The sequence below is a fragment of the Cyprinodon tularosa genome, unplaced genomic scaffold (assembly GCF_016077235.1).
Source record: "Cyprinodon tularosa strain WSP-4 unplaced genomic scaffold, ASM1607723v1 ctg229, whole genome shotgun sequence".
In the NCBI taxonomy this organism is placed as follows: Eukaryota; Metazoa; Chordata; class Actinopteri; order Cyprinodontiformes; family Cyprinodontidae; genus Cyprinodon; species Cyprinodon tularosa.
The window spans coordinates 487441-514638 of NW_024038856.1; the positions used below are offsets into that span (position 1 = coordinate 487441).

Here is a 27198-nt window from a genome sequence, read left to right on the forward strand (position 1 = left end):
CCACTCTTGCCGGGTTCATCAGCGGCTGCTTGAAAAACTGAGTCCAAAATGTTCTGCTGACAACTATGGCCTAATCTGAATGAATCGACTTCCCTGGAGGCTGAGTCCAAATGTTTTCCACAGGTTCTGCTGCTTCCTGCTGATCACATGGTTCTGACCCAATCATCTGCCGTGAACCATTAGCAGTTAAAGTTCTGATATTTGGGTCTGAGTAGGTCCTGAACAGGTTGTGATTTTTCTCCTACTGATATTTTGTTCATCCAGAGCAGAACCACTCCCGGGACCACAGATGTCCAATATTCAGACCTGTTTGTATCGGATCAGAACCTCTAGCACCATTATGCCTCAGCTTCATCAGGACCTAGTGCATCTTGCTCTTCATGTTTGAGCTTCAGGGAGCTGTTTAGAAACTGGAAGTGAAGCTGCAGCACCGGTTCTCTTCCTGTCAGTAAAAATCAGAGGTTGGTCGTCCAATCGGATCAACAGTTCTGCTCAAATATTAAGAAACTTTAAGCCTTGATGAGTCATGATGAGGAGGTGAAATCTGGACCAATCACACGGCTACGCTGTGGAGAGCTCCACCCCGCTGTCACACACCCCGCTGTCAATCTGAGCTTCCAGCTTCAGGTTCTGAACCTGAGGGCACAGAGCTTCAGCTGCCGGATCATCGCTCTGCTCCTGGTTCTGACAAAGCGCCTCCTCCAGGATGCGGAGTGCCCTGCACTCCCCCGCTGACCTGAGAGCAGCCAGCAGATCAGAGATGGTTCCCCCTGAAACCTGTGGAATAAACAGAAGAGATCAGAACCAGCTGATTGAAACAGACTGGGTTAACAGCTGAGGTCACCTAAAACTCAGCCCAAAACTAACAGGTTGATTTAAATCCAGAAATGAAGAATCCTGTCCTGCCAATCAAATACCTGGTTCTGGTAACAGTGAGTGTTGTCACATTTACTTTATTAGGCCAATCAGAAAAAGGGACCAAACCATGTGACAAAGAAACTGGCAGAACCCAATTCTAATAAGGAAAATAACTTTTTCCCACTTTCCTACTAATTTTCTAAGGAGGTGAAGAAAAGGGAGTTTGTGTTACACCAGGCCATCCTCTCTGCTGCCTTTCCTTTCCCATCATAAAAAAAAAAAAGGCTCAAAGAAGATAATTCAAAGGTCATGACCTCCACCCAGAAGCTGCTTGTTTGTCTGTTAGCAGGACAGTTTTGTCAGAGGTGCTCCTCATGACAAGGAACAATCCATCAAATTTGGTTTTTTGATTAAAATGTGTGATCCCGATGGTTATCTGGATACAGGTGATTTTTAAAGGATTCTTTAACATTATATGGCAGTGCAAACAGTTTCCCCCTAAACCAGAGGGTGGCAGCAGTGACCATTCACAGCTTCAGCATCAGACTCCAAAAAGTCCAGAAATATCAGACTTAAAATACACAAACACAAGAAAAGTGAACCAGTTATTTGTTTATGCTGCAATGAGAGTGAATGACGGGGGATCCCCCAGCTCTTTTTTCAGGTCTTTGCAGAAACTGCTGTCATGTTCAGGTAGGAACGTGAGCCGCAGCCAGAACCCATAAACCACCTCTGGAAGACTTCAGGGAGCCTGGAGAACCTAGGAAGAGCCCTTTAAAAGTCCTCCTCACCACTTTGGACAGGACCGAACATGGAGACGAGGACTCAATGTGCTGGCTTATAACCATGGTAACTGGTCTGCGTTACCTCGTAGCTGTCCAGCAGGGTTTTGGCCGGAAAAGGACTCATCCTGAAGGCGGTATTCAGGATGCCGAGGCCAAGGCTGTGAGCCAGGTTCTCCCAGCATCCTTCAGTTTCCAGGGCTCCGCAGACGGCACGCTTCACCTCCACGTCCAGGCTGGACAGATCACCCTGGGGAGCGACAAAGGCTCGCTGGCTCTTTGATTCGTACTCTTTACCGTTGAGAAGGTCCAGCACCTGATCACACACACACACAGTCAGGATTCTGGTTCAGTTCTGATTTCACACACGTGTTGGTGTAGATGTACCTCAGACGAGGTGGCCATGTTGACTGGAGTTGTTCCGGGTACGTAGCCTTCATCATCGTCATCCTCCCTGTCTTCTTCACATTCCTCCTCCTCCTCGGAGAAGAAGAGTGGCTCAAAGTTCTCCCTCTGAGGGTCAGCACCTAAAACAAAAGGCAGGAAACGTAAGAGAAACTAGAAAGATATCCAGACAACTTCAATCTGACCTTCACTGAAGCATAATTTCTGAAGTTTAAAACAAACCATGAAGAAACAGGTAAACAGAGATCAAAGTAAAGCATGGTGGTGACAGCATCATGCTGTGGGAAAATCTATGGGGAGACTTAAGTGAAAGTTAATCTTCCAGCAGGAGAACTATCCTGAAAATCATGCTAGAGATATAAAGGACGGGTTAGACCCAAGCAGAATAATGGGTTTGAATGGCCTAGTCAAAGTCCAGACCTTAATCTGAGAATCTGTGGCACGATCAGAAAACTGGTGTTCTCAGATGTTCTCCATCAAACCTAAGGAGTTTGAAATGAATAGAATAAATAAACAAAGTCTGTATATGTTCAAAAACTCCAGAACACCTGGACCTGCAGCCAGAGGAGGTTCTAAAGAGTTCTGCGACAGGTCGGCTGACCACAGAAGCACGCCTCACTTTTTATATCTTCATTTCTAAAAAACATTTTTGCTGTTTCTTTTACTACTGACATCTTATTGCATATGCCTCATTTCTGACCCAGTCTGTGTTGGTCTGACTAAGAAAATAGGAATAACAGATGATCATGTTAACACACAGGAAGCCGCCCACCATCGGGGGGAGGAATAGTCCCGGTTCTTCATGTGCTTTACTCTTAGCTGGACCAACGTTCAGGTCTGAAAAATAAGCATGAACACCTGATTCTGGCGACCCCTACCTGCAGCCATGAGGAGAGCTGTCAGCTTGACGGAGCCGCGCCCTGCAGCAATGTGGAGAGGGGTGGAGCCGTTGAAGGTACAGCAGTCCACCTTGGCGTTTCCCTGGCAACAGAAGAACAAAAATGTCAGCCTTAGTAGCAATTGACAGAGATGGCTGCAGGTGTCCATCCCCTCTCTGACTGATCGCTGCTTACCTCCAGCAGCAGGCATCCGGCCAGCGACACGTTGTCAGTCTCTGTGGCGAGGTGGAGGGCGGTCCGCCCATAGCTACACTCCTGGGCGTTGACGTTGGCTCCGCCTACTAGCAGCTCTCTGAGAGCCTGCAGCCGATTTGCCAGAACTGCCAGGTGTATGGCACACAGACCTGTGAAGGTGGAGGCAGAGAGCGTGAGCTGCAGGATGTTTGTGTGTGCTCCTGTTTTCATCAGGGTAAGGACAGTTTATCCAATTTTACCATCAAAGCTAGGACATTTTGCTGGTTCTTTTTTTCTAACGTTTACGATTAAGATAAAGAAGTTACCTGAGGTAAGCTTAATGTTTGGTATGCACTGGTAATGTTAGGTTTATTGTAAGGGTTAGGGCAAACAAAGGGTTGATAATGACTAGAATGAGTGGGAGTTACCACATGGTCCTCACTACATATAGCAAGACGATTATATGTGTTTGTGTCATAACCTGCTGTGTTGCTGGACTCCATCAGCTTTCTTAGCTCTTTGTGTTGCATCAAAAGCTCCACCATCCCACATCCTTCCTGCTGCGCTGCCAGGTGAAGAACTGTGTTGCCATGACGATCCGTCAAAGTCGGGTCAGCGCCAGCCAGCAGCAGCGCTTCTGCCGCCTTCTTCTGCTGGGTGATAACTGCCAGGTGCAGAGGAGTCTGGTAAAGGTAACAGACCATTAGAGTGGATCCAGGTTACAGGTACCTCTGATTCCTGGAGAACCCCATTACCTGGTGCAGGTGGTTCCTCATGTTGAGCACCTCCTCTCCAGTGAGAGCAGACACTACCTGCGTCAGGCTCATCAGCGCCTCCTGCTGGCTGTGGAGAACTGCTAGATGCAGCCCCCTGTCAAGAGAGCAGAGCATTATTGAGCAACAGTCACGGTCACACGTCTGTCTGTATGTGTCTGTACTGACGTGTCGCCATCCTCATCCTGTGCCGTCATCAGGGGGCGCTGTGGAGCCAGCAGGTATGCTGAATCGCCTGTGACAGAGTATCGGAAGAGAGCGTCGAGCTGCCTGTGGGTCGCCTCCATCAGTAGATCTTCTGCAGCAAAGATGTTGAAATGTTACCAGAAACAGAAGTGATGAAATCTCTCATCATGGTGTCGTCTGCATGTAAGAAACAAACCTGCTCCAGGCTTCAAGCTGACCGCTCCATCCTTACTCCTATCCCCGTCCTCGGGGCCCTCTGACTGGACAGGGCCGAGCAGCACAGCCCCGGCTGTCGGGTCATCGTCTGGGTCGCTGTCGTCATCGCTGTCGTCCACACCGCCACCCTGCAAAGCTTTAAAACAAAAACCAGTCTGAGCCAGTTACCCCTGAACTGCTTTGTGTCGCCATGCAGCTGATGAACACTGATGAACCATAAGAACACACTCAGGATCTCAGGGTTCCGTCTTTTAGATTTTTTTATATTTCTATATATATATATAAAAAAAACTTATTTCATAAACAAAAAAAAAAAAATTTAACTGAGCTGTAGTGACATTAAAATAACAGTTAAAATCTAGACTCCAGTCATCTGCTTTGTGATTAAAGCTCTAGTCTTTCCAGGTTCTGTGCTCCATCCATTAGCTAGGAATAGCAGAACCAAAGCCATGAGTTAAAACCAGCTCATCCTAAGAGGGTTCCTGAACTTCGGTAACCGTCAGGACCTGCTGACCAGATCGTTGAGCATCCAGGTGTTTGTTCACTCAACGCCAGGATGGAACAGCATCAGCAATGATCTTAGAGCAGAAACTGCTGCCCCCCAGGCTACCTGGGAAAGGTCAGAGGTCATTTCCAATCCATGTGAAGTCAATCATTTAGCAGAGAGACGATTATTCCTGAGAGAACGTGTCGCACAGCTGCACATCTTCCAGTAGTGGACGTCTCAGCAGATTCAGTCAGAGATCAGAGCGTGAAGCTCAGAGAAATGATTCGAAATCCACGAGCCTCACCTGAGACTCCATAGGTCTCAGTTAGCAGGTTAAAGTTTAAAGGTCATGTTCCTGAACCTGACTGTCTTTCTGGACATGTTGAGGGAGAACTCCTTCTTTTTCTACATATTGACCTGGGTTAGTTAAGCTGCATCTGGTTAAAGAACAAGATTTATGGGACAGGTGAGATCGTAATAGAGATGTTTGACCATAATGGACACTGGGTTCCTGGGTCTCACAGCTCAGTGAATAATGAGTGTTGAACATGTTTGGTTCTGTTGTTTGTTTTTTCAGGATGGATTTAAATATCTTAGAACCTGGGAACCCAGATCAGCTTTATTATTTCTAGATCCATGAAACACTGGAGTTGTAGATAAACAGCTTGAATCCTTAAATATGGACAACCAATATATCTTCAGTGTTTCTCACTGTGCTTCATGCCGCCTCCTCCTCCAAGTCCAGTTGAGTAAGCTGTGGAGAATCCTCCACCTCCTCCCCCTCCTCCATAGTTGTAGGAGGTGTAACCCTGATAGTATCCTGCAGAAGACAACAAACACTTTCTAAACTAAAATCCCAAATGAACATATTCCAACATGTTTTATGTTAAATACTTAGACTTCACCTCCTCCTCCTGCCGAGCCTGGTCCTCCTCCTGTCGCAGGACCTCCTCGGTACAGTCCTCCTCCTCCTCCATGTCCACTGAAGTCCTGAAAGTTGGGCAACGTCTTCTGTCTCTTCCTCTGCACCTCCTCTTTATCTGAAAACACAAAATTAGTCTTTTACTACCTGAACCGGATCCAGAGGGCCTCCTAGAACAGAACTAGAACAAATCTAATCAGGTTTGGGTGCAGAGTCAGGTGACAAACCTATAATCTGAGGATGGTAGGTGAAGGGTTTGGGCTCGCTGGTCTCGTTATCAGACTTCCTCTTTAACTGGACAAACACAGATGTCGGCTTCTGCAGGTTCTGGTCTCGATACTTTGGGGTCTTGAAGACGATCGCAAACTGTCGTCATGGCAACATTATGGCAAAAAAAAAAGAAAAAAATATCAAAGTGATATGAAGTTAAAAAAGAACTCAAAGTACCATCGTAACCTAAGGTCAAATTTTCTTCACAAAGCATTGTGGGAAATGCTGAAGCGTTGTTCGGGTCTAATCGAATCTAAAAGCTAAGCGGCTGCAGAACCACAGATGTTCAGTGAGACGGGCAGCAGGTGAGGCTGATGTCATCTGCTGACCCTCTGATCCTGCAGCAGCTTTACAGCCCCAGGTTCACGCCAGAGCAGGAAGCACAGCCCTGGAACGGTTCCTGCCGTTTGGACTTTGCCTGTTGTTGAGATAGCCGCCGCTGTTAGTGATAACACTGACCTGTCTGTGGACATCAGTGGGGGAGAAATCTCCCAGAGCCTCCCAGATCAGCCCCGACTCATCTTCCTCATAGAACCGTACCTGGATATCATCTACAAACACACACACACACACCATGAATGATCTGAGTCCTGAACATTAATAAGAGCCGAACTAAAGCAAAGTTTGAAGCAGGAAAAAGGGCCTCATAGAGCTGGAGCCTCTTCCCTATCTGGGATTTGCATATAAGAGGGGAAAACCCCAGAAGTTGGACTTCCTCCAACACAACAAACCTGTAAAAACCAACCAGGAAAAGCCTCCAGCTGCTCTCTCCTCAATAACTGCCTGCAGGTTTGTACTTCAGGGCATTTATTCCTAAATAAATGTTAATCCACTGATCAGAACCACCATGCTCACCTTTTTGGACTTTGTCACAGAGCAGGTAGACCTCCTCTCCTCCTGTCACACAGCCAGCGGTCCGGTCCATCCTTACAATCTTCAGGTTTGAGGCGTTGGGAGCCTCTGAGGAAAGAAGGACACTCTTTAAATACATATTGAATGAAAAAAATATATATTTTTTTCCCCTTTTTAATTACATTAGGGCTGAAAAAATTATTCGGATTAATGGTTTATTGAAATAATTGTCAGCTAATTTAGTAATCGATTAATCGTTAACTGGAGAATAGAGACTCTAAGACTTGCCTTTAGGTGACAGAGCGACCCACATAGAGCAGTAATTATACCATAATTAAAACATATATATATTTTTGTTTTGTAAATATGCTCTATCCAGAACTCCTCACATAGAAAAGTTTTCGTTTCATATGGTTTAATTCTGTAAAAAATCTTCTTAAAGGAACCTTTTGCTATTCGATTATCAATAAAAAAACAAAAAAACTTGATAATTTAATCGATTAGAAAACTAGTTGTTAGTTGAAGCCTTATTTTAAACTAAAAAGGTCTTCAGGGAGAGAAAAGGGAACCCAAGTCCTCGTTTCTGTCCACCAGCATGGCGACCAAGCTGCTGTGATCATCCGGACGAAAGGCAGCTGAAACAAAAGGTGAAGCTCTGGGTTTCCGGCTCCATCTATGCTCTGGATAAAGGCAGCAATGATAAAAGCAGTGAAAGCCTGGAGTGATGCTGCTGCTTCTCCACATCGAGAGGAAGATGGTCCCTCTGATAACAATGACTCCCGGACCAGGAAAGGCAGATCCAAACTCGCCAGATCTCTTTTGTCACCCGAGAATCTTTTTCAGATACTATTTTAAATTGGAGGAAAACTCTAAGATTCTGGTCTGAAGAACTGCTCATTTTAAAACCCAGATTCCCAGCCGAGAAAGACTGACCCCCAGTAGGACACCTCCATTAATGACAACAACGGTGGAGTTAAGATTTAGGAGAACTGGTGATTCTGACAATCTGAGCCCTGTTTTGGTTAAGAAGCTTGGAACTCAGAGAAATGCTGCAGAGTTCTGAAACCTGATCATAGGGAAGGAAATGAGAGCAGGAGGCGCTAAAGAAGAGAAACAGTGAACCTTGCTGAGGACAGCAGAGCCGATTTCATCATCCACACATGAACTCGCCTCTAGTTTCCATAATGAAGAGCTAAAAAGCATCAGATTGAATAGAGAAATTCAAAGAGAACCTAACAAGCAGCTGTATATTAACTTAACAAGAGGAAGCGGGAAACAAGCAGAGACCAGCTTCAACCAGCTTCCTTTTGGGTTCTAAGATTCCAGGTAAGATGATCTGAGGAGCAGACCTGATGGTTCTGAAAGATGCAAGGAGATCCATGCTTGAAGAAGACAAGCAACCATTTTTCATGTGTTTCTTTGGTCTACGACATCCCACCATACAATGCACACCCAACAGTAGAAAGGGGGAAACAGCTTTTAGCTGAGACAGGTTGATTTGTTCCAGACCCATGTTTACATCAACACAACCACATAACACGCAGAGATCATTTTAAACTGACTCAACACCTCAGGTGTGAAAATCACCCTGACGGTTGTTATCCAAACCGTTTCTAAGTGTTTCCTCTGTGATGACACGTTTGAAGTTCAGTCAGGTTTCATAGCACTGATAAAACAACAGTGAAGTTTACTAAAGACAGGTTAAATAACCTTTCCCCGTTAATAAGCATGACCTTTTATTAGAATATGTTTGGTACAAAAATAACAACATACTATCTATTTTATTCTGTACAGAGGACTGCAGAATGTGAATTGTGTTCTGGTTTAGGAGCTACATCTTCAAAAAAATAAAAATAAAAATTGGTACAGGAATCTGTAATTCAAGCCACTTAAAATGTTTTTGCACGTGGACGTTTGGACTCACTGCTGTCGTAGATGGGATCGGACACCACCGGCTCCAGTCGTCTAGAGAAACCGCCGTCGCTGTCAGGGAGGAACGCGGTGAACATGAGGCGGACCACGCTGAGGTCCATCTCCTTGGCCTGGTTGGCTGCTGCGCTGCTTATTACGCTACGCTGGTGCTCTGAACACACAAGACAAAGAAAGCTGACAAAAGAACCAGGATGGAGAGAGGAGAGCCAACGCATCCTCAGAACCCATACAGAGGCTTTTCATAAAAGAAAAAAAAACATTTACGTTTATAAACAAATACCAACAATGACTGCACTGATGAATGATAAAATCTTCAGACAAGAATGTTTTACTTTCATTATAAAAATCAATAAAAAACATCAACTGACAGTAAAATAAGTTTTGATAATTGATGGAAGGTTTTTTCAATTGAAAATGCTCCATATGTTTGAAAACGATCGGGTAAAGGATTCAAAATTAGTGAAAAAAAAAAGAAAAGAAACTTGGAGAACCGGACTACTGTGATCATAAAAAGATCTGGATCCCAGAAGGAAACTGGATTAGCAGCACATTTTAGTCCTATATTTACATTAGAGATTAAACACCCCCGATTGGTTCTGATGGGTCCGTTCAGACTATATATATCAGGATCACTGACCTGTAAGGTCCCGTGGGACTCTGACCTCTCCCTGCTGGGCGTCAATCTCCGGGTGGATGGAGATCCCGCAGTTGTAACCCATCCTGAAGGCTTCGATCATCCGCTCCTCCAGGGTCTTTGCCACGTTCTTCTTGGTCACGTGGAGAATCCCCAGGTTGGGAAAACTGCAAAGTAAGCAGTAAGCAGAGTAAGAATTTGTCCTATTGAGGAAGACCAGATCCAAACCCAGCCTGTTTCTCTCACTAACTGATGCCTTCTTCTTGCTTCACTTCTTGCAGCAGAAAATGTTAACACAGAAAAAAAAAAAAAATTAAAGAAAATCGTTGAGCTTATCTCAGATTTAGTTCCATCAGTAAATGTGCTCATTTCTTTGTCTAATATTTCTAATATTTCTAAGTTTATTTTACTCATACTGCAGACTAATGTGTAAACTAACCCATCTGTAATCGTAGGCTAAGGAACGTCCTTCTAGAAAACATGTCTGAGTCGAAGCTTCAGCTTCCTGTCTGAAGTCTTCACATTTTGCTTAAATGATTTGACAAAATTATGTTCCCTCATGATACAATCTGCAGGAAAACAACCCCACAGCATGAGGTTGCCACCTCTCTACATTACAGCTGGGAGGATGTTAGGGGTTTTTTACAAATTGAAAGACGACCATTAGATCCAAACATTTTTGGTTTTACCATCATCAGAACACAGATTACTAGTAGGTAGCTCTTAATCTCTGAGTTCCTTCGCAAAATATAATCTTAATATAGTCTTTTTATGCTGATGTTGGGATAGCAGCTTCTTCATTTCTGAGTGGTCCTTCAGTCCATGTTTATTCTGGACATGTTTCACCTCAGACAAGGACTCTCTCCATGCCTCATAAGCATCTTTAAAAGGTGTTCAGCTGATGGCTGGATATTCCATCATGGTTCTACTGGAACAGATGAAGGTGGAATTTTCAGCAATCAGGAATTCAGACTGAAGGATGAACTGATGATGACTGGAGGAGGTCCATCTTCCTCTTCCTAAAATTTGGGCTGATTTATGTAGATGGTTCCAGGATGTCAAACAAGGAAGCAGTAGGTGTGATCCTCCGAAGAACTCATGAGTTACGGACTCATCAGAGGCTTACAAAGCTGTGACATCATCTGGGCTTTTGGTTTAAAGTAAAGAGTCTAATCTGAATGATGTCAGAATAAAGGCTGAGATGTTTTATGGAGGATGTTAACAATCAAGTTAATTTTAAACTGATTATTCTATATCAGCAATTTAAAGTCTGACTGAGAAAACAGAATGTGTGAAGTGGGCGGAGTTACTCCAAGCCCACCTGTCACTATTCGATTCATCCAGGAAGCCCGATTCGTACCATCAGCTCTGCGCAGTTTCCATAATTCATTTAATTATGGTACTAAAATAATCTACTTACTAAAGAATGCCAATACACACCTTTAAAAAAATGTTTTAGGATTTTTCTGAGACAATTTTGATGCTTTTTACATTTTCTTTTTTAAAACAGCTTGTCTGATGTCATCATCAGGCATGCTTAGTGTAGTCCAGCTACATATGATTAAACCATGTTCATCTGCATTTTAGTTGTTTCTTTCTTTATATTAAGTGCAATATACCCTAATGGCAACACGAAAGGAAAACAAAACTCAAAAAGACGAGATTTATGTTTAAATCCAAAGTCAAAGAAGTTAGCTCCCGGAAGTAGCATAGGATCCCATTTCCGGTGCAGATCGGGCACAGATGACTGATAAAACAGGATTTTAAGGCATTTATTTTCCCAGTAAATATATAATTAACAAATAACACATTATAGTTTAGTACGGTTATTATTTTTAAATAATAACTATAAATAAATCGAGGGCCCGGATGCATATCTTTTGCGCATGCGCAAACGAGCTGATGGTAGGGATCGTGCTTCCTGGAAGGATCAGGTTGTGACACCATCACCCCTAAGAAACATGCAGGGTTCAGACCTGATGATGGAGTCTTTGGACTGCAGGTCAGCGATGCAGATGCCTTTATCGCACTGCTTCCCCACCAGACTGTGTGCGTGGAGCTGAGGCAGCTGGGTCTGCGCCGTCACCAACTGGACCACGACCCGGGCTTGACCCTGGTAGTGACAGATCTGAAATACACAGAGCAGAACGCCGGCGTTAACGCAGGCTGGGCCCTCAGGGAAAACAGAGAATTAGAAAAACGAGGAGGACGCTGTGGAAAGAGGAAGCTGCTGGCTGCAAATATTCGATGATGAGTGGTGAAATCAGACAGAATGAGGTTTCTGAGCTTCACAGATGAGTCACACAGACTCAGACCTTTGGACTTTTTCAGTCTATCTGTGGTGGTTCAGAGAAACTTTCTCCTGGTACAGATGACTCACTGAAACTTCTTACCTCCATTGACATAAGTGATATCTGAGGTAATGAATTTAGGCCGCCCAGATGTGAAGCAAGATGAGCTGAAAACAGTCCACCTTTCTTACAGTTTGAAAAAAGATCAGCAGATGTTTTGTGATTCAGATAGACGATCAGAGCAAAGTTTCAGACTGAGCAGTGATGGCTGTGTTCAAAAGAAGTCAGAGCAATAATCCCATTAAACCAGGTCTATAATCTGCAATCATAAAGAGTCTTTCTTCTTAAATTTACATGCCAACCATCTCAGTCAGATGGACTTTCCTTTCTGCCCACACGGGTAAAGATTTGAGTCATCTAGATGCTGAAGCTTAGAGAGGATCAAAGAGACATTGAGAAAATGAAGAGGAAAATCTGAGTTAATTAATATTCCAACTTCATGGTTTCCAAATATTATCCATCAACCCTTGCAGGTCCAGGACTACAGTCTAGAGATCCTGGAGCTCCCAGTGACTCTTTCTGGTTCCTTTTAGAGAATCTGAGGTTTTCTTAGTCATGATGCGATATGCATTCAATCTACAGAGTTCAGATGTCTACCTTCGGGATCTCTTCCCGGTAGGACACACATTTAGAGGCCATTCTGATTAAATCAGCCACCAAAGGTGACCCCCTTTTATGACAAGAAGCAGCAGCTCCCCTTAGGGAGCCCAGATATAATTACTATTTTCATTATATTAAATATGGTTTTATATTGGCTACTCTCCGTAACTTGCCGTAGACAGCTGGAGTTTAGGCACCAGCACCCCTCGGTACCCCCCTAGGTATAAGTGTTACTGAAAATGGATGGATGGATGGATGGATGGATTTTGCAATATGAGCTTTGTCCCTTGGCCAGGTTTTGGACTCTCTGTCCCTCATGAAACAAAAATCTAATTTGATTCAACAGTTTAACTCCCTATTTTAAGGGAAAATAATGTGCTTGAAAGATATATTTGTATCTTATTTTAATTTGGGTAAAAAAAAAACACCTTTCCCAAGCGATCACTGTTATTTTCACCATAAAATATATTGTTTAACTTTCTTTTTTTTTAACCTTCATCTACTTGCAACCGCATCAGTTGTCATGTGGGAGAATGGCTCAAGGCAGGATAGCAGCGTTAGCTACATGGAAGGAATAAAGGTAAAGTTTTTAAAAAACCAACAGTAGCTTTATTGGACGTTATTTCTAAACACTTCATATTTCTTTTGGATCTACAAATAATGAGAACAATACCAGTTTAAAATGTGAATTTTGAGTATATTTTATGCTAACTTTAAAGCAGAGATTAGAATAATAGGTCATGAGATTTTAAAGAAATGCCAAACATGATCATTTCCAGTACTTTATATATAATATAATATTTATAGTTAATATATATATTTATGGGATTTCATCACAACCACTATCAGTTAATATTTCTACACACTGTGATAAATTAAATCGAAGAGAAATATCTGTAGTGCTTTCTTGAAAGAACTCCAGAGATGGTGTTTGGTTCACAGGGAAGAGGGTCTGCATTGTGTTTACAGAGAGATGCTCCAGTCTGCTGATCCCCAAGGATCTATCACAGTTCCCATTCTTTGCATTCTAACCGTTGGAAATGCTTGCGTCAGTAAGAAGGTGGGTAGGTTTGACTGAAGACGGCTGAGATATCTCACTGGGAGGTGGACCAGTGATTCCTCTGGCTTTAACGGTTTTATTCGCGAGTCCTTTCCATGAACCTGGAATTACCAATCCAGGATAATAAAAAAAACATCACGGAGCGAGTAACTGGATAAACACTTTTGACTGAATTGGCATGCATGACTGGGGATCTACACCAAGTAAATCATTTTTTTCTTCCAGCACACAGGCAATCTAACACTAAAGGCCCTAAAAAAAGACAAATGCTGATAGGCTCCTTTTGTTTTATCTTTCAGGGATTTCTCAGATGTTAATTTTCGTTATCTCTGTGTGCAACCACATGAGAAACTCTTTCTGATTCTGCTCTCTGTGTGTCAGCAGCCGTGCCGCTGCAGACATTTGCCTGCAGGAACATTGCAACTGCTGCAATAAATAAAGCCGAGCCCACTTCCTCTTCCTGGTTCTGTCGGCCACTCAAAGCGAAGAATCAGACGAGTGTGGTTCCTAGAATCAGAGCGAGAGCTGCAGTTTGAGGGTTTCCTGGCTTGTTCACATGGTAAGTCAGCGCTACCTGACAGCTGCTACAGGTCGAAACAGAAGCTGGAATCTAACCTGCTGCACTTTGAGCTCTCTTTCTCTCCAGGTGTTGATTCAAAGGAAGAAAGTCATTAAAACATCTGCAATGGTTTCATCGGGTTGAAGGAACAGAACAAATGAACAAAAACCAAGATAAAGAACGTTGACATTAAAACTAACAGCAATGATTAATGTTGGAGGCTCTAAGATTTCTAACGTAAAGAGGAGCTGCTGCAGATCAGAAAAGGATTAAAACCCATGGTTTAGTCCTGCATGGAAGGAGATCAGAGGTTCTGACTCATCCTGTTCCACCTCCAAATGATGTTCCTTCCATGTTGTGCTGGAAGTGTAGCCTGTAGGGGGCAGTGTTGGAATCTAAAGATCCTTTTATCTGTACTTCATCATCCAAAACATCAGGCCGACACAGAGATGTTCAGGGACCGTTGGACACAGAGCTGTGGGGTGTTCTAGAGAGCATTTAAAGCAATCCAGTCATCAACACAAGGTTCTGGTGATAGACTGACTTCAATAAGAGGATGATTCCACTCAGCCAACTGAGGTGGACAGCGCTCCTTCAATTTAGAGCCAAAAACATTTGCCTGTTTCACTTTGCTAGATTCAATACGGAGTAGTTTTAAACACTATGAGACTGAAAGGGAAATGACGCGCCTGAATTTGTCAAAAAAAAGACCCAGACTGACCTGAAACTGTTAAACAGGAAGCTGAAGAACTAATGACCCACAGAGAAGCTCTCAGTCCCCGACCTGCTCTACACAAGGTTTTAGAAACTCTCTCTTAGATCCAAGAATGGCTACACAAGTCTAGAAAAACATGTAAAAATGATGCACATTCCCTTTGTTTCTGTCTGAGCTTCACTAAAACCACAGCTCATGAAAAATCTACCTTGCAGAACAAAGATAAATATCTAAAATCCTGCTTAATCCTCCTCCCAGTAATGGTAATAATGCACAGACTGTACTTCCACGTAACACGTTTACTATTAGGATTATAAGGGCCAGTTTCCTGAGCAGAACCTGCAGGATCACCAGTTTTATCCAAAATGTGACGACAACCACCTGCTTAGACATTCTGTGCATTAGATGAGGTGGGAGTGGCCATGTCAGGAGCATCTGGTTCTATCTGACATCAGCAGACCTGAGTTTTGACTCTGGTTTAGGTTTTGTTTTGGTTTCATTCCAAAAAGCAGCTTATTTCTTAATTATGCTAACATAACATCTCTAATGAGCTTTCTCTTCTGCAGCTTGTTTTATACTGTATTGAATAACTTCTACCAAATTATGTCACCATCTTTACATCTTTTTAGAACCTGCTTCCTTAATCCTTTCCTTACAAATGTTTGTTCTACTAATAATTATTGAAACCTGAGGAGCTTCAATCTGCTCCTCTGACACATCCAGCAGCTTCTGCTCACCTGGACTCCTGGCCTGCAATCAGAAATCCAGCTGCAATTCAGTTCAAAGCTTTCAAAATCTAATAAAACAATCAACCGTAAACGGACCAGGAGGCAGAGGAAGGGCGAGGAAAACATGTCAGATGTGGTCTGGTTCCTATGATGTAGACGCTGATCATAAAAATCAACAACTGGTGCAGATTGTGAAAAACTTTAAGACATTTTAAAAATGTGTCTAAAGGTTAAGATCAGCACTAACTGGAGCAGTAAGGGTCCTTCAGTAGGACAATGTTACCATCAGAACCGTTGGATTGGACCTTCAAAGCCTACTTCTGATGGCTAGATAGATAATTGTCTGAACTTGAACCGAATCAGAGAGAAGCCAACCGAACCAGGAACAGGTCCCTGTGGGACTCCATCGGTGAATTTGGGGTTCCAAGATTAAAGTCCCCTAATGCACAGAACGCTGCTGAAATATCTGTAGATAAAACCTTTAAAGGTGCTGAGCCAGAGCCATGTTGGGCTCTGAAGCAGCCTGGGATTTTTCACTCAGCTGAAAATAGCTTGTGAAACTGGTTTTCCATGACATCATGAAGCATTTTAAATAGAATGCCATGTTGTTGGAGTTCTTGGAGGCTGAACAGCATTCTGATCGTTTGTGCTTTTATTCTACTAATACACCGGAGCACACACACACACACACAAAAGAAAAGAACGGGCAGCTCCTACAAGAATGATGGCTGAGAATCAAACAGCAATTCTGCTCTTCTTTGGTGTTTAAGTAGTTGGTAGCTTTGCATGGAAGCTCTGAGTGAAGTAGATGCAGGTTGGACTCAGATGTGGACGTTTTCCGGCCTGGCTGAAGCCCATGATCTGTTGGTGTGACGAGCCACTGCAGCACGAGCGAGGGGTTAACTGTGTCAGTGCTTCTGGGCCTGAGTGGGTGCCGGCACTGACACCGCGCTCTCACCTCAAAGTTGAAACTCTGCACCTTTCCTGTCTGTGACGCAGCGCTGCTTCCTTGTAATTAGCGGTGGGTGTCGTGAGGAGGAAATTCCCGACAGACATGAAAGCTGCAGAGGCGTGTGCGGTTTTAGAACAGGCTCCTTGTCGGACAGGTCCGGGCCAGCTCTGTTCGGATCAGAGGTTGCCGAGAGCGACAGACAGACAGCGAGCCCGAAAAGGATTCTGACCTTCCAGAGGGATCAGTCTTTTTGGACTACACAAAAAAAAAAGGTGTAAGGATGAAAAGTCGGAGAAACATTCTGGAAGGTTCTTCAGGTGAACTGATGACATAAGTCATCATGGAAGCATAAACACTGGTTCAGACTCTCAGCAGCAAAAAGCAATTTAAAAGTAATCTAATAATAATTAAATGTTGCTGAATGAGGAGTAGCTGGTTCTGGCTGTGGGCAGGAAAGGGCTCCTGTAGAGGTATGTGTTACAGCGACTGCGACATTGCCTGAGATCTATTTTCTCAGACATTTGTTAATCACTCTTAGTCAGCTGGATATAGGCACCAGCACCCCTCACGACCCCGCTTGGGATAGGTGTGACGGAAAATGGATGGATGGATTAGTGAATAAAGGTAAAAAGTAAGTAGACCCTCTGTTAGTTCTAGAGGGTGCACTGCAGGAACACATGGAACATTGCTTCCGTTCAGCAGCATAGCTCCCCAACCAAGTCAGAACTGAGAAAACTCAGGTTTGGAAATTCTTCCTTAAGGCTCAGATGGTTCTTTGAGACCAACTCGTCTCCACAAGATGACAGCTTTGATCCTGAACCTGCTTAGTGATACTATTTGGATGAAGTTTGCCAGATGCTTTAACTTGCATGCATTAATAAAACTGATCAGGGTTCTCATTGATACAAGGAAGCAGCAGATGATGTTTTTTTCTCCAGATTATTCCCAGAAAACAAGAAATGAAAAAGATCAAGATGAGTTAAAAATCCAAAAGTCAAGGAAACTTAGTGCAGAAGCTGAAAATCTGGGCTGATAAGGAGAAGATGTAACTAAGAGAAAACAAAAGGGACGAGTAAGAACCATCGGCACTGCTGTCCCACGGGGCACAGGGGTTTTCCCGCTCCACAGCCTTGGCATGCAAACACGCCTCAGCAGCACCAGCCTGCAGAGGAACACCGCTTCCTGCTTTGGTTCTGTGACTTCATCATCACATTCTTGATAAAACAGAAAACACAGGAGCAGAACATGACCTGACACCACCCCACAGGGTCAAGTGTTCCTGAAAAACAGGTCTCTGTAAACAGACCTGAGAATCATCCCGACAAGTCCTCAGTCAAATCCCGGCCCGGAAAAACGAGACAGATGATCCAGGAACTTCCTCCCTTAAAATAGCTGACCTGCATTGGATCAGAGCCTGTTCCGTGTTGATCAGCAGATGTTCGGGCAGGTGAGCGGAGTGTGTGTTGGGGCATGTAGATCCCATTAATCACACAACGTTTGGATTTTTACAGTAAAAGGAAAAAAAAAAACAAAAAGAGGCAGCAACAGGAATCTGGGGATTTCCTCCAAACGTGGGAGTTTCAGAGTCCAAACATCAGCAGAAAACAGAAATATTTTGGTCCAGAAGGCATCAAAGATCTAACAGAGGAGAGATGGACGGTTTTGATTTAAAACCTTACAGATTACATGTTTAGCCCTGCATAGCGCCACCTAAAGGTGTTATTTCTGTTCTTCATCATACAAAACCAAGTTCAATCCCTCAGAACATCCGTACAGAAAGCCCGGCTGGTACTGGCTGTCTGGATAAGGTGAGCACGCCCACTCCAGGATAAATTAAAAACACAATAAACCCATTTAACCTGCTCTGTTCAAGAGGAAATAAAACTCAAACATGAAGGATTTGCAGAAACCTGGTTCCATCACAATCCAAACTGAAGCTCTTTTGATTCAGATGGCCATCTGGTGCCATGATGAGCGGCCATATTGGAGGAGGCGACTCGTTGATTGGTATTAAATTAACCGTTGACACTTAAAAAAGAAATCTCATGTAAAAATACTTTGATTAAAGCAGCAAATGAGGCAAAATGTCTGAAGACAGAATTGGTGCAATGAAAACTGCACAGTGAACCTTTCCACTCTGTTATCCAGTCCTCTGTAGCTCCCTGTTTAAGAACTTGACTGGAACATTGCAAGAAAAACATGCAGGACAGAAGGATTTTTTGGACCTGGGTCTGGGCCCGCATGTCTCTTCATCATGTCTGGAGGAAGCTCCAGTTGCTGGACGTTTCCTGTTCCGTTATACTTCACTACGACCATAGAAACAGAGCATGCAGAGCATATAGGCGCCATGAGAACAAAAACATCTCACTAAACACCCTTAGGCCATTCAGTTATAATGATGAAGAGTGCTGAGCACACTTTTGCATGTTCGCTAACAGCTAATAGCAGTGTTCTCGTTCAGCAGTTTAACTTTCAAGCTTAATGTTGGAAACTGTTAGCAGAATGTTTAGCTTCACCTATATTAGGTTCCCCTCACTTTAAAGGGTCTATTTCATGAAAGGAGTTAAAAATGTCTGAGTAATCCTGATGAATTCTGCTCCTCCCTGTCCTGGAAAAACAAGACAGGTCTGCGTAGAGCTGTCATTACCCTCCCCCTCCAGGAAGTACTACCTTCACACCAGTAAACAACACCCCTGGTTTCTCTGGTGATGTGTGGCAGAGCATGATAATTTCTGTCCTAAGTTGAGACAAACGATCTAATTTAGCAGCTAGCATGCACAGGGAAGCAACTGTTCTTTTATAGCTGATCTCATGGCCGTGAGATCCCTCTGACTTTGTTAAGACTTCCAAAAGTAGAGCCTTCAGACAGAAGTGCCACAATAGATCAAACATCTTCCTTCTGGTTTGGAAGAAACACTTTCATAATAGGAATACTCCACAGTGGCAAAGACAATATTTCATCATATATATGCTTATATTTGATGTTGGCAGACTGAAATAAGTTTCATACAGAACCGTAAGCTAACAAAATTCCCAATACGGTAACATGCTGTTGGCCTTCTTCATGTTAATGTCAGGGTAACATTTATGCAAAAAGTGAAAGTACGTAAAGAAGTTGCTTTAAAATGTAAATAAGTGCTTGATTTTCCTATCATTCATATTTTATGTTGGATCATTTTTGGTGATCTGTGAATACGAAACTTTGCGCTGAGAGCAGACCTCATTGTCGACACCTTTACACCACAGAGGCGCTGAGCAGAGATAAAGTCAGCTCAGTGTTTTCAGGAAGTGTTTCCTCTCATGCTCACAGCTTCTAGCTGCATGTGAGGCTCGGTGCAGCCAGATTGGCTCCGTCTGCACCGTCCTCCATTCAAAGCTCACCCAGTTCAAACACAGAAAGCAGACAGACGTTAGGGCTACCTTCACGCTCGGGTATGTCTTCCTGTTCTTCTCACTAGAGGCTCCTGGTAGACCGCCGTGAGACGGACCTTCACAGCCGTACCTGAACCTGAAGCCGCGCTGCAAAACAGAGAAACCCACACAGTGAAGAGAACAACACTGAATGGAAAGTTTCATGTCAACATTGTTACATGACCTCCTAAATAACAAATATTATAGCGCAAATGGAGAACATTAGGATCATGGAGCTGCTATGACCCTGTTTGGGTCATCTGCTAAAGAGATAGAGTCAAATTTGTTTCTGGAATATTTAGGTCTAGGTTGTTTACTCAATGTATATTTATACTGGCCCAAATCATCATCCCGCCACCACTGTGCTTCATAATAGGTGTAGAGTGTTTGTTCTGATCTGCTGTTTCTGGTTTCCTCCAAACATGTTTGAGTCCATCATGGTCCTACGTCTCCACCCTCAGAGGATACTTTCCCAGAGGTCTACTAGCTTAGCTAACCGTGGTCCTGATAATCATTCCTCCTTTCTGATGGCTTCAGTGATGCTTTAACTGATGGACTTCAGACAGTCTAACCCTAGTTTCAGACGGTTCCATCTAGAAAGTCACTGATGATGTCTCCCCATCTTTCTTAACCTGAACCTCTTTACATTGACAGAATAAGCACAGATTATAAATAGCTTGATCAAATTAAATATCTTTAAAAGAAGGTGGATTCATTCAAATTTGAGTCTAGCATAAGATGTGTCTGCAGAATAATCCTCCTCAAACAAACAAAAAAAAAAAAAACAACAACCAGAACCACAAACAGACGACTTCCTTTCTCTCTCTAAGGTCTTCTGTTTGTGATTGAAGGATGACGGCTGTGAAATGAGAGGGTGCATGACTGGGTGGGTTTTCACCTGCTTTGGCTGCTCCAAGATCTGCAAGTACGGTGCGTCCACTAAAAGAAACAAAAACATGTTCTGAGTCAGATTTTTCTTTTAGTTTCAGACCTGAAATGTTACTATTTTTTTTTTTATTTCTCTTTGTTTTCTGCTTTGTCAACATGTAGATGGAACAGTCCCATCCAAACAGTTCTTCTTATCAGTAAATTCTTTATCCTGAATCTGAACCCTCCAACATCCCATCAGAAGCAGAGCTATAACAATGAGTCTGTATTAAAGGACATAGAGGATACAACTTGATGAGTTTTGGAGAAGAACAGCCACGATGTGGCAACTAGAAAGCAGAAAAAAGCCCCTATACTCACGGGATGAGCTGTTGTGTCAACATTGAACAGAAAACTCAACAAGGAAACAGTTTCACCTTGGCTTTTTTGTTCCCCTCTGAACCAGAGTCAGTCCCATTCCGTTTTAGCTGATTCATAATGGAAATAGGACTCATTTTGCATACATGGGGTTATTCCTGAAGAGAGTAGTTTAGTAAAATAACCGCACGGATCTCCATTAGCTCAGATAAGCTATAAACATGATGTCATCTCTAAAACGATATATTTATTTCATGATAGAAAAAAAACCCTTAAAACCCAGTGAGAAACCGTAACTAATATGGTAACAAGAAAGAGAAAACAGTAGGGATATTAAAATATCCTCGTGTTAACTACCCAGCTGCTATTTCTAACTGTTAAAAATGACATGCTTTGCTGATTCTTCTGCTGATTTTTAAACATATCATCTGAGAAGTGACATTTTTTTGTCGACCATAAAGTCCATATGTGGTCAAATTACTGCGGGATTCCAGTCACTGATGTCACATATGTAAACAGAGTCCATCTGCCATTCCTCCATCAATCTAACAAGGCTACAACACATGAGCAAATCTGCAGTGACCGTCTTTCAGCAACAATTCTTTCCAAAGAAAAGCTTCATGAGCTGCATTAAACTATTGCTCAACAAAGACTTATAAGGTAAGAGCTTCAGCTGCAGGTAAGAAGCAGGTGTGTGTGAGTACATCAGCACCACAGTGAGGAAAGGCAGGAAAATGGGGAGAAGTCTGTTTCTGTGAGACTCCTGTGTGCTCCGAGCAGAAACTTCATAGATTTGATCCCAAAAACCTCGGAAATGTTCCCACGACTCGTCTGCACACAGTAGAAAGAAGTTTCAACACCAAGAGCTTCAGATTAGGTCTGCTGCTTCTTCTTTACTTCACAGCCACGGGAAAGAGGAAGCGAGAACAGAGACGGCGCGTCACGAAACTACCCTTTCACTTTGCTTTCATTCCTTTCCCCTGTTATTTCGTTTATCCAAACAGAAACTCTCTGTTAGTCTTTCCTGCCCTACAGCTGTGAAGCAGAAACATCGATTTCAATCCCTACTTCATGCATTTGACCATTGCTGGCTCTTTTGTGTTTTAACAGCCAACCATCAGCTGAACAGACATTTCATTCATTCCTTCGTGGGACTAACAAGGGCTGCTGTTGTCTGAAGTAACCAAGTCAAATCAGGCCATTCTACACCTTTCAAGCATACCGCAAACTGAAAATTATGATAAGTAATCTTTATTTCTATGATTTGTTGGTTTACCCTCAGTCAAGCAAAAAATATAGAGAATTTCTTCTAAAGCAAATCTGATTTGATGCTTCAAGTTTGCAGGGAACCCCCAAATTTACCTGTTTTACAAGCTGAGCTTAAAAAGCAAATAGAGGAAAGAGGAGGAGGGTTATAAATGATCGGATCAGGTTTGATCAAACGCTCCTAGAGGCCTGGATTTATGTGTGCTGTATTCTGTCCTTCATATCTGCCAACAGCTTGGATGTAAACGCAGCCTTGCGCTGCCTGTCTGTGATTGGCTATTAGCTTTACGAGTGGTAGTAGGCTGCACCTTCATTTGGTTTGTTCTATTCTACTTAAACTAAAAAAACTAAAATTTCAAGAAAACTAAGAGTTTTAAAATACTCTTATAAGTAGATAAACAAATATCTAAAATAGACATAAAAAGCTTTATCAATTTGTCGTGCACAAAGAACCACGACATACATTTAATTATAAATACTATTTAAGGTATTAAAAAAACGTTACATACCAATGTTAAAAATTTAACTTTTTATTTAACCAAGATAAATAGAAAAAAAATACAAAAAAAATACAATACTTGGAATGCTGTGAATACTAGCATATACTATAAAATTATTAGCATATATAAGAACCGAAACGTTTTGAAAAAAGAAATGAAAATTGTGCAATTAAAAGTCCAGATAAATAAATTGAGTTAAAATGTAAATAAAGAAAACACTTTAAACATATTAAATTCTTCCTCTTTTTGACTATTGAGCTGATGTAACGAGTACATTTCTCCACTGTGAGATCAATATAGTCAGGCAATCAATCAATCAATAATAAATCTACATTCTTAATAAAATGTAATATATTATGTTAAAAAAACAAGATAGATAAATAAATGTAAACTCTGCGAACTTCTTATTACTTTAGAAACATTAATATTTTAATCCTTTTCTGGATAGCTTAAATGACCAAAAGATAAAGATCTGGGACCATTGGGGCTCCATGGATGGGCCCTATTGGAAGCAGCTTAGTTTGCATAGAAAACAACGAAGCATTAGTGAGACCAGTAACTGTCAGAGCTCAGAGGAAAACATGTTCTACCACACTAGAACCAGGACTAGAACCCTCTAGTTTATAATCTACACCTGATTATTATTAAAGTGATTAAACTTCAAATGTCTTTATGGGCTCAGCCTAAGAGTCTCTGCTAAACCAGAACCATCATGACCAGAACCATAAGACCTCACCACCCTTCCTCAGCCTTTAGCCAGAACCTGTACAAGTTCTACTCTGTGAAAGAGGGAATATCAAGCAGGGAGTGAGGTTCAACCAAAAACCCAAACATCAGAGCAGTTTCATGTGGATGGGCGGATCCAAACAGGAAACAGTGAAGCCAAACCTCAAATTAACAGAAGAGTAGCAGTGTTAGCGCCAAGGTAGACCAAAAGAAAAGGTTCTGCTAGCCAACCTGTCCTCGGACCAACAGAATTATCTGTCTTCCCGAGGCAAGAAAATAATCAGAACCTGTTGCTTGAACTACCTGATGGTTCGTAGGTGGCCGTGGCCACGCCGAGCAGCTCTGGAGAACAAACACAAATAGATCCATGAAGGTGAGGAAGGTGAAAGTACTCACCTGACTGCAGGGATGGGGTATGAGGCATCGCTGCAAAGTGCGGGAGCTCCCAGGATGGGTCGTTCAACATGGTGTCGAAAATCTGCAACGGACAAAAAGCTGTGGAACATCATTCGTGTTTCAGCAGGACAGAACCTCTCTGGGTTCTAATGGAACACCAGGAGCTTATAGCAGAACATTATATTCAATTCCTGTCAGACATTTGAAGACAAAACAATAGAGTCTGCTCCAATCCATTTTCTGCCTTACTCCAGCTGTGGCTTCAAATAAGAAGGGATATAAAGTCCCTCCATTAGGTCTCTGTCTACATGTAAACCTCTAAGCAGACACCAGCTGTGATGACACAGCTGGTTCCTCCTGATGCTCCATCACTCACTCCAGCTTCTCTACCTGAGGCGTCTCTCCACTCCTGGAGGGAACATTGCTCATACTCTGCAAAACTCTTATTCTTTCTCCCATCACCTTATAAGTCCTTCCACCATGGAGAACACACCTGATTTCAGCTTTCACAGTTATCACAAACACAACGTCCTGCAGTACAACAACTCAGGAATGGATGAATTACAAACAAAAATTAAACAAATGGGATAGTTATTTGTTTAGTGTGGTTTGGGCCCTTCTAAAACCTCTCTGCTTTTAGGGTTTAATTTAAAATGGGTATTTCCAGAAATCTAAATTCATCATTTCTGTGTTCAGGAAGCTTCTGGCAGCTGTTTAACATCCAGCTGGATCGTATAGCAGAACACAGGTGAGCTCACCTGGCTGGTAGCATGAAGATAGTGGTCGTCAGCAGCCATCGTGTCTGCAGATATCACACAAAGCGCCCCAGTTACACTAACAGTTTGAAAAAACAAAAAAAAAAACAAATGAAAACTTGATCAACATTGAAGTTAAGATTTTGATCAAAGAAATCCTCCAATATTGTGAAGTTAAAAAATACCAATAATGTTTTTAAAAGTCTGTGGACAAATTCAATCTGTAACTTCCCCTGATTTGTGTTTCCTATTACATGTAATTACTGACTGCCGTTAGGGTTGAAAATACTAAATCCTAAGCATAAATGTTCCAGATATTAATGGCTGTAACAGCAGCTGATATAAAACAACTCCAGTTTTAACTACATTTTATTCTAGATGCATATTTTTAACAACATTATGAGAATCTTTACTGATAGATATCCATACAAAGTCTAGTTGCACAAAAAGAAAATATCTGTGCAAAGTTTTATGCAATTTTGTCAGCTCTGAATAAATATCTACTATAAAGAAGATATAAAAACGATTTAATTAGATTCATTTGATTTCGAGACCTGGAATGGAAGTCACAAAGCTGCAGAGGCAAAAATGTATTACCAGAAAAATCAGGGATATGTTCGTGCAAATGGTAAATAAAAAAACGCCAGGATAATTAAAAATATTCATTTTGCTTTTGTTTAGGATGTCCATCTCCATCCATGTTATGGCCTTTCTCTGAAAATTGAACAAAGAATGTCTGCTTGGTACATCCGGATTTTCAGATGAATAAAATTCAATACTATACATCTCAAAAGTGGGTCTAAATGAAAACGAAAATACACTAGGAAGATCAGGGGACAAAGAATGGAGCGTTGCGGTTCCCCAACATTAAATGCAGACACAGCTGTTAAAGCCATTGGTTTGCAGCAGAAATGCACTACAACTAATTACTATACATTTAAAAAAAGAAACCAGTTAGAAACTTTAGTTTTTTCGATATATTTGAGTTATTCTAGCAGCAAAGCTGTCAATTACCTATCTTAGATGTAATAAACGCTCTATGATCACATATTTTTTACATTATAAAAAACTTAATATTTATTTTCAAAACAATAATTATTATTGTAAATAATAATTATTGTTGTCCCTGGTCTTTCATAATTACACTGTGTCCCTAGTCTTTCATAATTACCAATCAACAGTATTGTTTGATTTGTTTTATTTATATTTTACTCTCCTGACACCTGATGCTGTGGAACAGCGCACGTCCCCGCATCATATCCACTGTGAACGCGCTTCCTTGTCAGTTAGCTTCCGAGCTAAAAGCTAACATCCCACCCGTGGTACTACTGCTGTTGCTTCGCGGAGGTAAATTGTAAATCACTTTTAAAAACGGACACAGAAGCAGCAGCATCGCGAATAAGCTCTCGGTTCTGGTGTTCGAGCCTAACCGAGTCCCTCAAGGTCCTGTCGCGGTTGCTAACGCTACCTGTGCCCGCTGCCACCGGGAGCGCGCCTCAGGTTCCTACGAGACTCCGTTTAAAAATCACCCCAATTTATAAAAACCTCACGATTCCAGTTCATACGTAATGACTGCAGATTGTTTTCTACCACCAATATAAATAGAATAAGGAGCCCATCAATTTGGCAGTTATAATGATAGCAGCATTTTTTATTTTCTTATTTTCTCACTAATAAATTCATTTGTCACTAAGGACAAGACAGATTTCACACATACTAAGACTCCAGAGTTTAGGCTAAAATAAATACTTAATTTTCTTAAAATACGAGCCGGATTAAATGTCAAATATCACAGCTTTAAAAAATGTTTTTAGAGCTGTGTTGAGCGTTGTAATCATTTTCTGGGTTTTATTAAAGGAACCCCATTGTGTCCTCAGTCAAAGTTACCTGGCTAATAAGGAAGTAAGCAACACAACAAAGCAAGCGGAGCTGTACCAGTCCGGTCCGGTCCAAGGCGCGGTTCTGACAAAGTAGAGAGCCGGTTGGTCTGCTCACTGTTGTTAATGTGTAGTAAACATGATGTTACCTTGTCAGCTCGCTCAGGTGGAAGTCAGTTTGAAGTGTGACAGTTGGGGCTCGTTCCGCTTCACTTTAGTTCACGCATGTCCGTCATTATTTCCTCTACACGCAGAATCCGCAGACTCACTCTCACAGACTGATTTCAGCTCCACGAAACCATCGCTGGTCACAGTGGACTGAGATGTTTAATCCAGTCGAATCTACGCAAAACTGAATCCTCCAGGTGACACCGAGAATTAAGAGATTGGAGTTCCTTCCCCAGTGGAAATTCCCTCAGATGTTCAGTTTTACCAGAAGGGGGCAGCAGAGAGCAGCGCCGACACTAAGCGGATCTGACAGGAGGTCTCACTCTGACTAAGATCAACCACAAAAGGAAGCCGAGTGAGAGAGGACTCAATCCCAAACCAACCCCTAAACGCCAACCCCCCGTTTGCGCGTCCCCGCGGAGGGTCCGCCTCATTATAGTGGAGGTTTTTCGTGATTTTATGCAAAGACACGCGCTCTCCACTTAAAGAAAAAAGAAAT

At 42.4% G+C, this 27198-nt stretch overlaps 1 protein-coding gene across 4 annotated transcripts; it reads right to left on the minus strand.

The window, feature by feature from the left end:
• Positions 1-384: 384 nt before the first annotated feature.
• On the minus strand, positions 385-27010 carry nfkb1 (nuclear factor of kappa light polypeptide gene enhancer in B-cells 1). 4 transcript variants are annotated; one of them, XM_038286644.1, is made up of 22 exons: positions 26681-27010; positions 24658-24701; positions 23900-23981; positions 20665-20705; positions 19776-19874; positions 11367-11518; positions 9394-9557; positions 8749-8907; positions 6828-6932; positions 6432-6523; positions 5930-6068; positions 5686-5820; positions 5493-5600; positions 4274-4429; positions 4060-4186; positions 3874-3988; positions 3600-3801; positions 3119-3288; positions 2924-3026; positions 2028-2167; positions 1726-1956; positions 385-777 (listed from the first exon to the last, which is right to left on the minus strand). In XM_038286644.1, exons 2-22 carry the CDS (start codon positions 24694-24696, stop codon positions 562-564), a joined length of 2775 nt encoding a protein of 924 aa, XP_038142572.1. In that variant the 5' UTR covers positions 24697-24701; positions 26681-27010; the 3' UTR covers positions 385-561. The 4 variants fall into 4 exon arrangements, with proteins under 4 accessions (XP_038142572.1, XP_038142570.1, XP_038142569.1 ...); XM_038286642.1 differs by having other exon boundaries at positions 4060-4189; positions 24658-24733; positions 26681-27009; XM_038286641.1 differs by having other exon boundaries at positions 4060-4189; positions 26681-27008.
• Positions 27011-27198: the final 188 nt, after the last annotated feature.